The 17,523-nt window shown below is 26.8% G+C and overlaps 1 protein-coding gene across 3 annotated transcripts in view; it reads left to right on the top strand.

Moving 5' to 3' along the window:
• Positions 1-17,523, top strand: part of LOC107169615 (GATOR complex protein Iml1) — a 65,625-nt gene that overhangs the window by 22,176 nt on the left and 25,926 nt on the right. For all 3 annotated transcript variants that reach the window (XR_016192253.1, XM_089229964.1, XM_089229965.1), the window contains 11 exons: positions 1,419-1,480; positions 1,776-2,003; positions 2,240-2,439; positions 2,516-2,692; positions 2,771-2,869; positions 2,937-3,068; positions 5,065-5,282; positions 5,949-6,130; positions 16,778-16,952; positions 17,081-17,290; positions 17,373-17,443. Coding sequence is in view for 2 of the 3 variants with exons in the window: in XM_089229964.1 (XP_089086090.1) it covers positions 1,419-1,480; positions 1,776-2,003; positions 2,240-2,439; positions 2,516-2,692; positions 2,771-2,869; positions 2,937-3,068; positions 5,065-5,282; positions 5,949-6,130; positions 16,778-16,952; positions 17,081-17,290; positions 17,373-17,443 (1,754 nt within the window). In the remaining variant the exon portion in view is untranslated. The remainder of the gene's footprint in view (positions 1-1,418; positions 1,481-1,775; positions 2,004-2,239; positions 2,440-2,515; positions 2,693-2,770; positions 2,870-2,936; positions 3,069-5,064; positions 5,283-5,948; positions 6,131-16,777; positions 16,953-17,080; positions 17,291-17,372; positions 17,444-17,523) is intronic.

Genomic DNA, 17,523 nt, shown 5'->3' with positions numbered 1-17,523 from the left:
AACAAAATTTTGTAATATTTATATCAACTAAATATTCTGGGTGGCTACTTAGTATGATTGTATAAAAAGGTTTAGTTGATTGTTTTAATCATAGACCTTATACTAATAGACGGAACATGGCTGTAGTTCCGGCGTCCAAACGTGATGGCGCTGATCAAGGTAGTACACCGTACACCCCATATGCACACAAGAACTATGGAATTGTACAATAATTTTTATTTTGACTCACGCAATTTCGTCAGCAATTTATCAAGACACCGCATACTATTACTATTACCGTTATTTATATTACCGCACCTATTACTACCACTAGTGTTGGATCACCAAAATAAAGGCGTGACTACATTTCATTATATCATCCATACATAGGTACAGGTCCTAACCTTTTCCTCCCACAAAAAAATTGCTTTAACCCCCCAAAAATTCGGAGAACATAAAATTATATGTATACTTATGACTTATCCGCTTTTTCTATTATTAGTAGAATACTGGCATGCTCTATATAAGATATCTTAATTTGTGACTATACTACTATTAATTGCTTTATTAGCTATAGTGCTATACAATTTTACCGTATATACGATGCAAATATACTATGTATGTATTACTATTTTTGTATTGCATAGATGATATTTAATGGTAGTATGGTACCACCTAACTACTCACGATCCCCCTTAAAAATTTTGATCGCTGTCACGCCCTTATACTGATAACTACTTATTATACTATTATTATTTATTATATTTTGGTTCAATTTTGAATTATTTTAATTGCTCTCTTGACTATCAAGTATAAATTGAACAATTCAATGATATTATAGAATATATTGTAGGTACTTATTAATTATACAAATATATTTTTACTTTTTTTACCTTTTACTGTCAAAAAAATATCCTATTTATGTTTTTACTATATCCTTCAACCATTGAATATTGTCATTTTTGAGAATGGAAAATTAATTTACATGATATATTTATACGTCATACTTAGTATTATTATAAATCATGATGAATATGTACGATCATATAACTAACTACTTACTTATTATAGTAAGTAAATTCATTATATTATCATGATTTATACACTAATATAATATAGTAATAGTAGTATACATTAAACTTATTTTATACTACTTTTTATAAGTATCTACTTATAATACTACCAAAGTCTAGTTAATTATAATTAATTATAAGTATATATAGCTTTAGTGTATACATTATAAAATAATAAAGTTATTATAGCTATAATATGGTTAGTGTTAATAACAATGTTTTTGGTCGCAAGGAATGGCATCATTGCTGGCATGCAAGGAAATACCCGCACTACCCACCCGCATCTTGACTGGAGGTTCTGTCTATTAGTAAAAGGTCCATAGTTTTAATATACTATTTTAAATATTGTAATTGTATATTTTTTAGTTTCAAAATCGTGATGAATCTTTAGGAGATGACTACAGTATTCCACATTGGATAAATTTAAGGTTTGTTTAGTAATAATTAATTATAATTTATTGTTATTTGATAAAAGATTGAATATTATTGCACTTAAAGCTGAATAAAATGTAAAGCGTATTTTTTTAAATAACTACTTTAAGTTTGAAATGAACAATAAAATATAACGTAATTGTATGCTTACGAGTTACTTTTATAAACATTGTATATTGTTTATATTTACAGTATTACTATATTTACCATAATTATACTTTTAAAATGTTTATTTAAATGTATTAATATTATTGTCCTAATTTCTCAACTTGAATTAATTATTTTAATTAGCTTTTACAGAAGTAACCACATGCCACAGAGATCTACATTTGTGCCTAGGATTAAAGTACCTCATCAATTTTCAAACATTTTATTAAATCGTCCAAAAATGGGTTTGAAAACAGTGTCATCAAATAGTTGTTCAGCTTCTTTACGAAATAAGTTCACCAACTCTGCAAAAGATTATATAAAATATGATATTGGAATTTTCAACAAATACCATAGAACTAAAATGCCTAGGTTCGGTAATATACATTTATCTAAACATATTAATGAGAATGATTTTAAACATTAGAATCATCAAAATGACGACAGTCTTGTTTAAATTAAGTTTGTAATATAATTTCTCTTACATAAATGGTTAGTATTAATATTTCATAGTAAGTATATAAATCTATAATAGTTGTAACTAGTAACTAATCAAAAATATTAAAATATTCTTCTTATTAAGGAAATACCTACTTTATTTTTTTCAGCAATATCAATGACATTCAGTCACTAAATAAATCTAACGAAATCAGTGCTTCGAAAAATATTAAAATCAGTACATGCAGTTTTGATGTAAATTCTGATGATTCGATTTCTCTAAGTCATAGTGTTTCTCCTCTGAAACAACGTAGTAATACTCCTCCGCCCAAAAGCCAAAACGAACTTATAGATTTAACACCCATAAACAGTAATCATGGATTAAGATTTTTTATTGACTCAATAATAATTTTTTTAAATAATTTATTTTACTACTATTTACTCAGGAAATAGAAGTTGTAGTATAGATGAAAGTTTGAAAAATTATACTAAATTGGAACAAAATGCCAAAAATAATTTGAGATTTATACGTTCACGAGGTCTAATGAATCCATTTGACAAATCACAATATCACGTTAAGTTAACATCAAATCGGAGAAGGTGGAGTCATATATTCCCAGAAAGTAACCAACTACATTGTGAAAAAATAATAATAATTACTGAATATTATTAAAATAATTAATATAATTTTTATTACTTAGAACCTACAATCACAAAAAAAGTTTATGACTGTAATGAATTTAATAAAAATACAAAGAACTTAAGTGAAATGGAAAAAATTCAAAAATTAGAAAAAAATTGTATGGTTTTTATTATTGTAATTCATTATAATTTTAATTTGATGAACTAGTTTATTTTATGTTATAGTAAATTTTAACATAATAAAACATCAAAAATTAAGAATCGAGGAAAAACAAAATATCACAAGTTCTTGTGATTGCTTAAGTGATAATGAAATGACAGATATGGATTTTGAATTGACAGATATGTGTACACCAGGTTAGTGTAATGTAAATAATAAATATTTAATTAAATAATTTTAGATTCTGAGCGGAGCGATGAATGTATTGATTTTACCATGATGTGTGTTTTTTTTTTTGTGTCTGTCATCACGTTTTGGGGCGGTAAAGTGCTTCGATTTTTGACTTCAGTACCTCGTTCGATCAGAAAGTGAATCTAGTTGGTACTTTGGGTGGTCAAAAGTGAAAAATTATTAATATTATTTTAAATAATTGGGATAAACAAACTAAAAATTAAGGGGAAAACGGGAAATTTGATGCACACTCATTTTTCGACAAAATCGATTTTGGTCTTTTATGAAATTTTCTCATTGTGAGTTTTAACACTATACTAACACTATACAATTTTTTTAGGCAAAGTAAAAAACAATTTATCATTATATGTTATACTTATAATATAATATAAATATTCTTATAATTATTACTATTACAACATGCTGTAGAAAAATGGCATTTTGAAGTGCACAAAACATTATTTTCTAATGCAAATCCACTTTTTATTTTAACACTTTGTTTTAAAAACACATTTTTAAACCCTTGGCCAGGAAATATAAGTTTTGTTTTTCCTTGTACAACCAGCATAATATCATACCTACAACAACAGAAAGAAATTAATAAAAATAAATCTAAATAAAAAAAAGGTGGGAAAATTGTGACATTGTGTTTTAAATATTTTTCAACTAACATTTTAGTAATGTAGTAAGATTCTTATCTTAAATTTTTAAGTTTTTTTACCTAACAAATAAAATTTGATTGACATTTATAGAACAAAAAACTTGAAGTTGAAAATCGAAGCATAATTTTAAGTACTTATCGTGTAAAAATACATATCTTTGTAAAATCAATACATTCATCACTTTGTTCAGAAATTTAAAATAGTTGCTTGTAAGAATTTAAGGGATATTTTTTAATATGAATTTCTTACCTTTTAATTTAATGGAAGTCTTTAGGCTGTTTTTTCTTACGTCCAACTTTATGTTCTAAAATAATTTCTATCAACCAAGTTTGATGACCTTGTATGACTAGAACACTTTATAAATGAAATAAAATAATTCCTATCAACTCATTATATTATTGTCTATCAGATAAAAAAAAACTAGTATTATTAGTCAAACCTTTTCGATTTGTATGTAGCTTATTATATAAATTTGACTTCATATTAATCATATCCTCAATAAAGCCACACTGCTACAAGACTCAAAAATGACGATAATGTAATACAATTATAAGTAATAACTAATAAGTATTTTCATATAATTGCTCATTATTATTATTTAAGTAATAGAATAAGAATTTTAATCTTTATCACATCAAATTGTCACACATGACACGCGCATGTATGATAGGCAATATACATTAAGTTGTTGGTAACTGGCAATACCCAATTTTGTTTATATTTATCATATTTTCTACTCTATGTTTGGCATTATACATAATACCTAAGCAAAGCTAGTATTATGTATATGACCGAGTAATTTTTGGCATTTTATATAATGCTTAAGTATTTTGCTATATACCGGATTATCCATATTGCTGGTAACATTATATATATTATACGAGTATACTATACATGAAATGTATTTAATATATTTATATTATATAATTAGTTATAATTAAATTATGATCTTTATCTGAAGTCAATTTTATTTAATCCTTTGTGTTTATAAGGAAAGTTATATCTAACATTTGATTACTATTAATTTTTTTAATAATTGTCATTAGCTTAGTTGCTTTTAGTTAGTCTTTAAATCTTTTTATTATTTAATTTTTAAATTTTCTTTAAAAAAGTGTTCTTGAAAATCAACTATCTTAAGTTTTTTGATTTTATTATGAGTGTAAAGTCAAACAAATATTGTAAAATAAAGCATTGCATAATGCAAATATAAATGTTTATGAAAACAAATTCCAGATGAATTTCAACATATTTAAGACACACCTACAAAAAATTAATAAAACAAAAATAAATATTTTAACAGGTGTTGATTGGAAATCACTTGTGTTTCCTGCGTGTTTACCAATAACAACTGACTATTTTCCGGATGAGATAAATCTTCAAACATATTATTTATTTTCAAATTACAATCTGTTACCTGATTATGTAAATGCTGAAGTTGCCTTGCAAAGAGCCGTTTATCGTCAACCACTATCGGCTTTAGAAGTTTTTTATCAAATGATATGCCAACGTTTATCTCAAGTAAGAGCATATATATAAAACGTATTCATTACCTATTTCATTGATAGAACGTTTTATGAAGTTGTTATTTTTTTATTTTTTTCGATATATTTATTAATCTGGGAAAACTATCCTTTTTATTCCATTACAATAATGTTTTATCGTAGGTGTAATTTGATCAGAATTTTTTGTAAACTATGTATAGAATTATTTTGTTGTAGTATTGTAGCTACATTATTTTCCATTAATCATTATTAATTAAGATTATTTTTCCACTATTAAATAAAATGTCCAACTGTCCATCAATCAGATGGTTAATTCATCTCTAGCCTCTACTTTACATTTTTAATATGATTTTTTTTTTAGTTAGTTAAATACTTTCTGGGTAATTTAAAAGCTTACAGCTATAATATTACTTTTACTTATACTGCAGCTTAAATTAAATTAAATTATAGAAAATAATAATAGGTATATTTCGATTTATAAATAATGAGAGAATAAAATTTTAGTTAACACACCTAAATCACATTTTAAGCTTAATAAATTATTTTATTTTAGTCTCTAGAAGCTTCTTAAATTCATCTTAACTTAAATTGTGTTACTGTAAAAAAAATCTGAATTAATGTTTTTGTAATTTATTTGTCTCAATAATATAAATTTTTAGATCATAAAATGTTTATTTAATAGGGTTTCCAGTTGGTTGTAAGTAAAGATGAAAATCCCGAACAAAAAAAGAAGATAAATAGTATTGTCATGAGATCAACAGTTCATGATGAACGATTTATTGAAATGCGGCTGAGTATTGGGAGAATAGTTCATACTGTTACTTTATTTGGTTCAGAAATTCAAGTGACGCGTTATAGACCAAGGTAAATTATTGTAATATGGTCTGCTTTTCTATTCTAGGTAATTCATTTAACTCATTATACAAAAACATATTTATAGTAAAGATTTATTTTCCTAAAAAATGCTTTTTTTAAATTGTTTTTAATTTTTATTACCAATTACTTGCCTAATAAATATATTAACTTGGTTTTCAATTGTCAACCTATACTAAAAATGTCATACATTATAAAAGCTATTATAAAAAAATACATTTAATATAGCTTTACCTAAATGTTGATAAATTTATACCCAGCTGTGATTTGATTTAATATTTAATATTAGTAAAGTATTAATATCTATTCTAATCAGTAGTTGACTTGGGAATAAAGTAGTAGAGGTACTCAAGCTACTTTAAAAAATGTAATCAAACACATAACTATGAGGAGGGGGAGTCCCTTAAAAAGTTTAAGAAGCATAATAAAAAACTAAGAAACACGTATTAATGAATCATTACATAATATAAAATAATATCATAATTTATTAGGTAGTTTTTACTAATAATATAGAAAACAATGAAAAACTTTTATACCTATGTAGTATAATTATTATTATTATTTCTGTTATTATATTTCTTCATCTAAAAGATTTCACAGATCAGAATAATTATTATCACTGGTTTTTACTTGTCTTTTTGGACAGCATACTTCAATTTCACCTCTTCCCTTCCATTGAAGATCCATGACTTATCGTAATTGGCTGGATTAAAAGCTATTACTGGGGGACCAGCACATTGTATGAAAAGGAGTGAAGAGATGTGCTGTGTATTTAATTAGCCAACCCCTAGCTTGGGTATCCTAAAAATAAGTTGAGGTACTCAGTCTCCCCGTGCCCCCCTCAAAGTCAACCACTGATAATTTTTAATACTATAAGGCTAAAGAACTAAAAAAGTTTGAACGCGATAATATCAGGAATTACGGGTTCGAATTAAAAAATTATTTTTGTATTGGATTGTTATTATCGAGAAATGTTATAGGCTACCTGTATACAACGTTTTCAAAAAGTCCACAGATTAAGTCACAAGAGTTACATAAGAATTTATGAATTTGCTTTTTAAAAAGCCGTTAAATTATTGCTGCGTATCGAAAATTCTATAACGCAGTTGAACTTCAGTAGGACTATTGTACTAAGTGTCTCGAATTTGAACCAGTTTCAATGACCTAAACTTAATGCATTGTTTTCACATATTTTTATTCTTAGTACTTTTATAGTTATTTTAGTTGGTTTAGAAGTAGGTCGCGTCTCTGGGAAGGTTTTAAATTTAATGTAGGTATAATATGTTATAATATTTAACTGGGTCAGCTTTAAATAATATAATAATATTCGATCCATTAATGATCTGCTTATATAAATGTGAAATGAAAATCTTTGTACGGGGTAAACTCTGAAAGTACTCATCAGATCTTCTTGATTTTTTTTTAAATGAAAGAGTGCATTGTGTAGCAGGATTTTTGCATACATTTTGTCCAATAAAGTTGCGGGGGTAAGAGAATGATCATACAACTAAAATAAAAATACAATGGTGTCACCATCTTTCCGCCAAAAATATACTAAATATTAAATATTTATATATATATATATATATTTTAAATATGAAATTACAAAACATAAATTACATATTATTAAAATGTTTACAATAAAATATCTACCTTCTTTAAGCGCAATGTTTGTGATGGTGGTAGAGAGTTAAATTATATACTAAGACACTAAAATTACATGCTAAAAATAATACAACCCAATTTCATAAATAAATAACATGACAGTGAAACACAATAAAACTTCATAAGCTACATTCAAAACCTTTTAACACAATATCTTCTTCTTCTTTTGGGTTTGTCGGCCATTAAGACCATCTCGTCACACATCCAATTCTCCAGCCTTCTCTATCCAAATCTCGTGCTTTCCAACCCGATTCACCATTCAATGCCAACACGTCTTTTTTATCATATCTTCTTCCCTTAATTGGGGTCTTCATAGTGATCTTTTACCGACTAGGTTCTCGTCCATAGTCATCCTTATTATATTGTTCTGTATTTGCCTAGCGGTGTCCGGCACAATGAACTCTTCGGTTACTTATTGTATTTACTATGTTTACTTTTTTAAATACGTCACTTTCCAATTTATTATTTTTTTTTTATTCTCCACTCACCCGTTTCTCTTCTTTCGTTGGTCCAAAAATTTTCCTTAGAATTTTACTTTCAAAGATCATAAGTTTTCTTTCCTCATTCTTTCTTAATGTTCAGGTTCAACTGGGCGTATTAAGGTTGTATGTACCTAACTGTTTTTTTCATTTCTAACGACAAGGATTGTGATTCTATTATTTTTGAGAATCCATAAAAGCACTTATTTCCTGATACAATTCTTGCCGCAACTTCTTTGATAGTTTCATTTTTTTCTGTTACTATTGAACCTAGGTACTTAACTTGTTTGGCTCTACTGAACTCATACCTACCAACTTTCATGTGTGGGAATATGGCACCGCTATCTCTTCTCCCCATGACCATGTATTCGGTTTTATCTTCATTTACACGTAGTCTAACTTTCTTAGCCATTTCTTCTAATCGGGTAAACAGTGATTTCAGATTATTATGTAAATTGCTCATTAGTATCACATCGTCCGCATACGCCAGCAAAGCTACATTCGATTCCTGTAGATTAAAACCTTCTTGTGGTTGTTTGTTCATTTCTCTTATTACTTTCTCTAGAATTATTTTAAACAGAATTGGTGATATAAAGTCTCCCTATCTTAGCTTATATTTTACTAGTATTGGTTCTGTTTCTGCAGCTCCTATCTTAATCTTAACGAATGTTTTTGTAATGCTCATTTCAATTAAACTTTTATGTTTGTGTGGTAAATTAAATTATTTCAAATAGTTGATTATGCTTGTCCTGTGGATACTGTCATACACTGTTTTGAAATCAATGAAAAGGACGTGTATCTCTTTGTCAAATTCCAATACTTTTTGGAATAATTGTCTGAGGATGAATATCTGATCTATCGTCGATCTTCCTGATCTAAATCCTCCTTGATAGTTACCTAAGATTTCTTCTGCTTTACCTTTTAGCCTTGATAGGATGCAATTTGAAAGAACCTTGTATGTTACATTTAGAAGAGCTATTCTTCTATAATTGTTATAGTCTTGTTTGTTTCCTTTCTTGTGCATTGGACATATCACCGCTGTCCTCCATTGTACAGGTAATTCTCCATTTGTCCATATTCGGCAGATCAGTTTCCACACTCTAAATGAGCTTTCATCCCCACCTTGTTTAAGGAGTTCTGCTTGGATTTCATCTTCCCTTGGTGTCTTGTGATTTTTTAAATTGTTTATTTGAGTTTTTACCTCATCTAGAGTAGGTAATCTTGAGCATTCTCATTTTCTATGTTAAAAGGAAAGGTTTCTTCTGGTTCTTCACAGTTTAGCAAGTCTCCAAAGCATTTCCCCCATTTTTTGGCTATATCGTTGTCAGTTGTTATCAGGAATCCATCTTCTTGTCTCAGAAATCTTTCTTTTTGTAGTTTCCTCTTAAATTATTAATACGACTGTCCATATCTCTAATCCTATTTGCTTCATAATCCTGTTCCGCATTGTTCATTATATGTTGTATACAGGGTGATTCTTATATCAAACAACACTCATTATTTCAAAAACTATTGACTTTTTCAAATTTTTTTTTTCAAAATTGTAGATCCATCTTGTTCTAGAACTATATATTTTTTAAATATTTTCACCCTTATATTTATCATGTAAACCATTATCAACTTTTGATTTTTAAATGACAACCTATACTTAAAATTTCATAAACTAAAAAGGCTATTTTTTCAATGCATTTTCACGTTTAAATTTTCATTTTTCGTTAATCCGTTTACAAGATATAGCCTACCAAAATTGGGTGGTTTTGGGTGGTGTTTGTGTGTTATAGGTGTATGTTACGTGGTATTTACACAAAAATACCATATAAGTGTTGTTTAATAAAAGAATCGCCTTGTATATTTACTCTTTTCACATCTTATGATATTGCTTGTTTCCCTCTGTTGAATTTAACATGATATTCCATAATTAATTTATAATTTGATTCTTTTTAAGCTATTAGTAATTATGAATTAAATTGTTGTTTTATGCGTGTAATTCTAAAAATCCCAATTGAAGAGAATATGAGTTTTTTTAATAGTAATGACATTGAATTATAATAATTTAGACTTAAATAATCGATGAATTATTTACCAAAAGATTTTTCGGCTATCTTCTTGTATGAACTCTACCTTTTTTTCCACCCTTCAAATATATTTCGATTTTAGACAATATATTCTAGTAATAAGTGGAATTAGGTATGTAAAGTAGTTTTAATAACGAACAAAAATGATTATATTATATTATCAACGCTCGTCCTTGTTTTGTCGCCGTCTCGTTATTTGTTTCAATAATAATTATGAATAATAAATATAAAATGTTTTTTTAAATAAAATAAATAAATATTAGAATAGTTAAATCCATGTCCCTCAGAAAAGCGTTAAATGTATCACTTTTATTAATACCACGTTTCAACGAGATACCTGTAATTATTATTATATATATATTTACCTTCGTATTATTATTATTATTATATTATAATATATTATACCTTGGAAGCAAATCTAGAGTTGTACCACAAATATTTTTCACGATTTTTAGTCTTAGAGGCCGCCATAAACATTCAATTCTCTGGGTATGTGCCATTGATTTTAAATCTACGAAATTTTCGCAATGATTTACAACATAGTGGTTGTGGTACAACCGTTGTACCCGCGGTCAGACAGTTCATCATACCCTGACCAGTCATCGGAATGTTTTGTAGACCCAGCAATAACCTCTTTTTGTATGATTTGGTGTTAAGTCGTTTCGTCCTTTTTTTGGACAGCAAATTGGTAAACGTTGACTTTGTACTGTCCATTGTTTAAAATTCAGAACGCGGAGACTTAGTACGGTCCGGTAAAAAGGTACATTGCAAAACGCGGACACTTTGTACTATTATATACATAAAGTATATATTATAAATGTAAGTTTTATACCTACGTAGTAACTAGTAATTATGTATAGTGTTAATTATTAAAAATAAAATTAGTAAAAATAATATTATAATCAATAATATTATCAAACTACATGTAAAAATGTGTACAATATAAATATCAAAAAAGTCAAAAAAATGTCAAAGAGTAGTATAATATAAAAATAGTATTTATATTTAATGATTTTTACATTATAATGTATATTAAATGTGAATGTCAAATGACAATATAAATATTATGTCAAAAGGTAGTAGTGGCGTCGAACCCTATGTTAAGGTCGGGCTATGGCCCGACATATTTGGAAAATTTAAGATAGGGCCGCTTCATATTGACCATTTTCCTCTACGTGGTATGCCATTTTTTTTTGATATTAAGATGTTGGGCCTCTTGAAATATTTTTCACCCCACTAGATTTTTAGGACTTCGTTGCCACTGAAAGGTAGTATAATATAAAAATAATATTTAGCTGTAATAGTTTTTACTTATTATAGTCAACTTTATTGTCATGACAAATTTTATTAGAAATGTTAAAAATATTATTTGGTAATATTATCTGGGGAATCATGGGTATACATCGATAATATTTTATCATTATATATATTTCTTAATCGTGATATATAAGTTATTAGAGTTAAGATATTTGAGTTAATCATTTAAAGATATTTCACTAAGATATTGACATAATTCTATATTACTCTATTTTTATTTTTATTTTTTATTAGCTAATTATCTAAAAATCATTACATCTAAATACTATTTTTATATTATACTACTCTTTAAAATTTTTCGACTTTTTGATATTTATATTGTACACATTTTTACATGCAGTTTGATGATAGAATGATATTATTGATTATTTAGTTTATAATTATTATTATTATACCATATTTTATAACAATATTATTTTTATTTTTTCTATTTTAATTAATTAACACTATACATAACTACTAGTTACCACGTATGTATAAGACATATATTTATAATATATACTTTATGCATATAATAGTACAAAGTGTCCGCGTTCTGCAATGTACCTTTTTACCAGACCGTACTAAGTGACCGCGTTTCGCACTTTTAATGCCTGACCGTACAAAGTGACCTGGAAACCAACAAAATACTTTCCTTCTTTATTGTCACACAAGCCGAATATCCATGGTCCATCAAATCGTTTTCATAGTTTTTTGCTCCGTTTTCTAAAGGATTAATATTTTCCAAGTCCGAGTCGTTGTCAACGTTAAGATTTTTGGCTGGTAAATCTGCAAGTCAAAACTGACCTTTATTATTTTTCCTCGATCCTCGTAATAAACATTCGTCAACTTCGATAACTATTCCGAGTCCTCCCAATTTAGAACGATTTTCGAACATTCTGACAGGTACATTACGGCACAAGTTCATCCAGTCACACACTTTATTATGTGATATACCGGTTAAACTTATAATTGTAATCTGTTTAATATTTTGACACCAATCATAGACCAGTTCAAGTTGTGCACCAATGCTCAATCCACTATTTTTACGGCCATTTTTGTCAATGTACGTCCAAAAACTATTATGTTTTATATATATATATACAGGGTGATTCGTTTATCAAACAACACTCATTATTTATAAAAGTATTGACTTTTTTCAAAATATTGTTTTACATAGTTTCAAGTTGTTAAAAAACCAACGCTTTTATTAAAAAATTATATTTTTAAATATTTTTTATCCTTATCATTTTTTAAGTTTTTTACTTTTTTGAATGGCAACATAGTTTTTTAATTTCATATTCCAAAGCAGAATATTTTTCTAAAAATTTTGATACATAAAAATCGAATTTAGGACTAGTAGTTTATGAGTTATAAGTATTTAAAGTTTTGACAAGCGGAGTAGTGGACAAACATTTTGCGGGGTAACCCCGTACCACTCCACTCTGCCAATCTAAACTTTAAATACCTATAACTCATAAACTACTAGCGCTAAATTCAAAATTTTAACGTAATAATTAATTAAAAAAATAGCTTTATTAATTTATGAAATTTGAAGTATAGGTTACCATTTGAAAATCAAAAGTTGATGGTGGTGTATATAATAAATATAAGGGTGAAAAATATAAAAATAATAAACAATTCAAGAAGAGTGTAAATCTACAATTTTGAAAAAAAAAAAAATTGAAAAAAGTCAATACTTTTTTAAATAATGAGTGTTGTTTGATAAAAGAATCACCCTGTATATATACAGGGTGATTTATTTATCAAACAACACTCAGTATTTAAAAAAGTATTGACTTTTTTCAAAATATTTTTTTACATAGTTTTAAGTTATATTTTTAAATTATATTTAAAAAAATATATTTTTAAATATTTAATTATATTTTTAAATATTTTTTATCCTTATAATTTTTTTACTTTTTTGAATGACAACAAAGAATTTTAATTTCATATTCCAAAGCAGAATATTTTTCTAAGTATTTTTTGATTTATAAAAATCAAATTTAGGACGAGTAATTTATGAGTTATAAGTATTTAAAGTTTAGATTGGCAGAGTGGAGTGGAGTGGTACGGGGTTACCCCACAAAATGTTTGTCCACTACTCCGCTTGTTTAAACTTAAATATTAATAACTCATAAACTACTCGTTCTAAATTCGATTTTTATGCATCAAAATACTTAGAAAAATATTCTGCTCGGGAATATGAAATTAAAAAACTATGTTGTCATTCAAAAAAGTAAAAAAATATTTTGAAAAAGTCAATACTTTTTTAAATAATGATTGTTGTTTGATAAATCAATCACCTTGTATAGGTGATTAATAAATAATATTACCCCTAAAATATTAAATAACACCTATGTTTCTTATCTTATACTTTGAGTGGTTTGACACCCTTTCTTTTTACACTTTAACAATTTTCTTTCTTTCCCGCGCTCTTTTTTTATGCAATATTTCATTTCGCTATCACATATATTGCACAATAGATTTTTCGCAATTAATTAATTACCTAGTAACTGATTCTTCGTTTTGTATAATAAATTTTGTAAAACCTTGTATGAAATGTGAACTCAAATATTGTCACCCAATGACTAATTTATGATAAAAAAATATGATATGATGTAGCAAAAGAGAGTTCTAATCTTTATTACCATTAAGTCACTATAATAAAGATATAAATTGTATATGATATCGCATACAACAATCGTCCACTAATCGCAGGTAGACCGCAATCTGGGGTAGAGCGCATATAAGAAAATAACCGATTTTAACCGTTATAAAACAATTTTGACATCATAAGCCCTCATCCCCTTTTTTTTCTTATATTTTCCATAGCAAAATTGTGAATAAGTGAATACAAAGTTTCAAAACGTCATAATGACTTCTTTTGTAATATCACAATATTTTTGTTTGAGTTCGGACACTCCTACTTGACCACCATGACCATTAGAAGTATGACATGTATTTAGAACATCAAATAAATCCTCATTGGTTACATACATAAATATACACTGATTGCCCACAATAACTGGTGTGCACCGGCATTACTGATATCACCTAGTCATTACCGTTATTGGTGGAATTACCGATAATGACGGTAACATACACAAATATTAATAGACCCCAAAATTATTCATTAATTAACCGTAAATGTCACATGATTCATATTTCAAAAATATGATTTATATGACAGTCTGTACCTTAGAGGCAGAAGGGTCCAAGTCCATTGTTGTAAATTTTCAGGAAAGCCAAAAAACCGTTTTTCAACTATTTTTATTTTACTTAAATGGTTGGTGTAAATTCAATTTAATGATTATATCAATGCGGTTTGTTTTAAATTGTAGGTTATAATATTCTCAATAGTATGAATATTTTTTCTTTTATTTATAACTTACCTATAATTGTTTATTTTACAATTTAAATTAAATATTTTGGACTTAGATCATTTTGCTTAATCACATAATTGACTTGGATTCTATTAATATCCATGTTAATTTTGATCCTTTTGAAAATAATACAATATTATAATATTATTACATCATTGACTGTTGTAAATTGTAATATACCTAGCCATATAGGTAAAAATTATAATATTGTATTGAATAATTTACAATTTTCACTATATAAGTTATTACCTAAAGTTAAAAGTATAATATTATAATATTATATGACTAAATGTAAAACATACCTAATATTATTAATATATAAGTATAATACCTCCAATAGAACGTTGGTCCTTGACTTCAGATAAACTGATGACTTTTTTTTTATTTGGTATTGGATTGTCAACAACCATCAAACAATTTAAATTGATTTCTTTTTATTATAAATGGTAAAACAAACTTATAATTCACCATAATATTGTTTTTTTAAGTTTTAGTATTACCTACTAATATGGTATTGTATAAAATATGATTATAATATTTTTAATATTAACTAGATGTCTAGGAGCCTAAGTGAATATTATAATATTATAATACTATATAAACTAAAAAATAATAACTAATATCATAATATCTATGATACCTATTATATTACATATTTTAATATAATTTAAAATGCATAATATTATGTAATAATTATTATTATTTGGACTTACTTTTGTTAGAATTTGCAAGTTTTGCATTGCCATTTGCAAAGCTTACAAGCTTTCTCCCTCTGTTCATATTATTTTATGTACTTTATATAATATTCTATTTTATTATATGTTAATTAACTATGGTTGTTTTTATAAAATAAAACAATAAAAATATTATATTATTATGATGATAATAATAAATTAATATCGTTATCAATTAGATCTAAGTCACAGTAAATCCTAGCAAGAAGAGCCAAGTCCAAAAATAGAATTTTATCAATTGGATCCAAGTCCTCACAAGAATTTTGCAAAATGATCCAAGTCCTAATCATGGACTTGGATCACAATTCATAAATCAAAATTAATATTTGGACTTAGTTCTTTTTGTTATTTCCCAATATCTCGGTAAATATTCGTTATTGGATTAAAATGAAGATAGGTAAAATGACGCGCGTCAAAATTTCACATAAGAAAAAACCATAACCTCAATTTTGATAAAAATGGACTTGGACCCTTCTGCCCTTAGATCATATAGTATGGATGTAGTTATGCGTATACCGAATTGTGTCCAACATCATCCCCACCACCTTCAAAATTTCACGGTACACGAAAGAAATGCGCATGCCCAGAAATCTAAGCGAATGATACTGTTATACTGATAAAGTGATAAGCAATAACGTTGAATTTCAAACAATAAAAATTAAAAATTATAAACGTGTTATTACTTATCAGTTGACATTGTTGAATTTTGATACCGATTTCTGGCTTTCGGGCATGCGCATTAGTGTCGTGTACCGTGAAATTCTGAAGATGGTGGGGATGATGTTGGATACAATTCGGTGCTCGAGCATTTATACGCATGACTACATCCATAGCAAATGATCTAAGCTTTTGCCTCTCAGGTACACATTGTGTATATGTATATTACATTATACAACTATGTATATTATATTAAATATCAACATGTATTTTTTATTAAATGTTTTTTACTTGCATAGTTATTTGTTATCGCATATTTTTAATGCTTAATATTGTTGGTGCTTAGATTTCCTTATGCAACATTTGAAATACGATATCGCTATCGTTTTCAAGCGCCAGACCATTCAACCTATGGAATTTCATGGATATCATTTATTACTGAAAAATTAGAAAATTTTAATTGGAATTATATGGATCATTATTTATGTGCTCGTGGGGATATGGATTATGATTTACACGAGGTTACATTTTTATAATATTAAGTTCAAGAATAATACTAAATAATTAAAATTTTAAAATTTTTACATAGAAATTCACAAAAATTCTTTTATTGGATATTTGTATACAATTTGAATATGATTTTTTTTAGAAACTAAAATATTGGCGATTCCGTATGTATCTTCTACCTTTGCGTCATGATGCAACAAAAACTATTATGAGTCATTTAGATGATACATTTTACTGTGATATTTACAAAATACCAACAATGGAGGAACAAGTTTGTTTTACAAATAAATTTGTTAAATTTATTGAAACTTGGATAAATCGTATTAAAAGATCGACAACAATCAGCCTCAAAGTTAGTTTTAAATATTTTATGTAAATTACTAAAAAGATATTTTCAAAACAATATCTGTTTTTATCTGTTTTAAATAATTTAGAGTTCAAGTGATACATCACCTTATCGAGATCGTGTCAACTCTATACGTACATCGGATAAGCCTCGTCCAAGGTTCGCCCATTAAAATTATTGCAATTTGTTACTAAAATACATTTTTAAATACCAATTAGTCATAACATATGATTGAAAAA

The sequence above is a fragment of the Diuraphis noxia genome, unplaced genomic scaffold, assembly GCF_037042655.1.
Source record: "Diuraphis noxia isolate RWA-SAM2 unplaced genomic scaffold, SU_Dnox_SAM2 contig0006, whole genome shotgun sequence".
Lineage (NCBI taxonomy): Eukaryota > Metazoa > Arthropoda > Insecta > Hemiptera > Aphididae > Diuraphis > Diuraphis noxia.
This window is presented reverse-complemented; position numbering and strand designations above follow the sequence as displayed.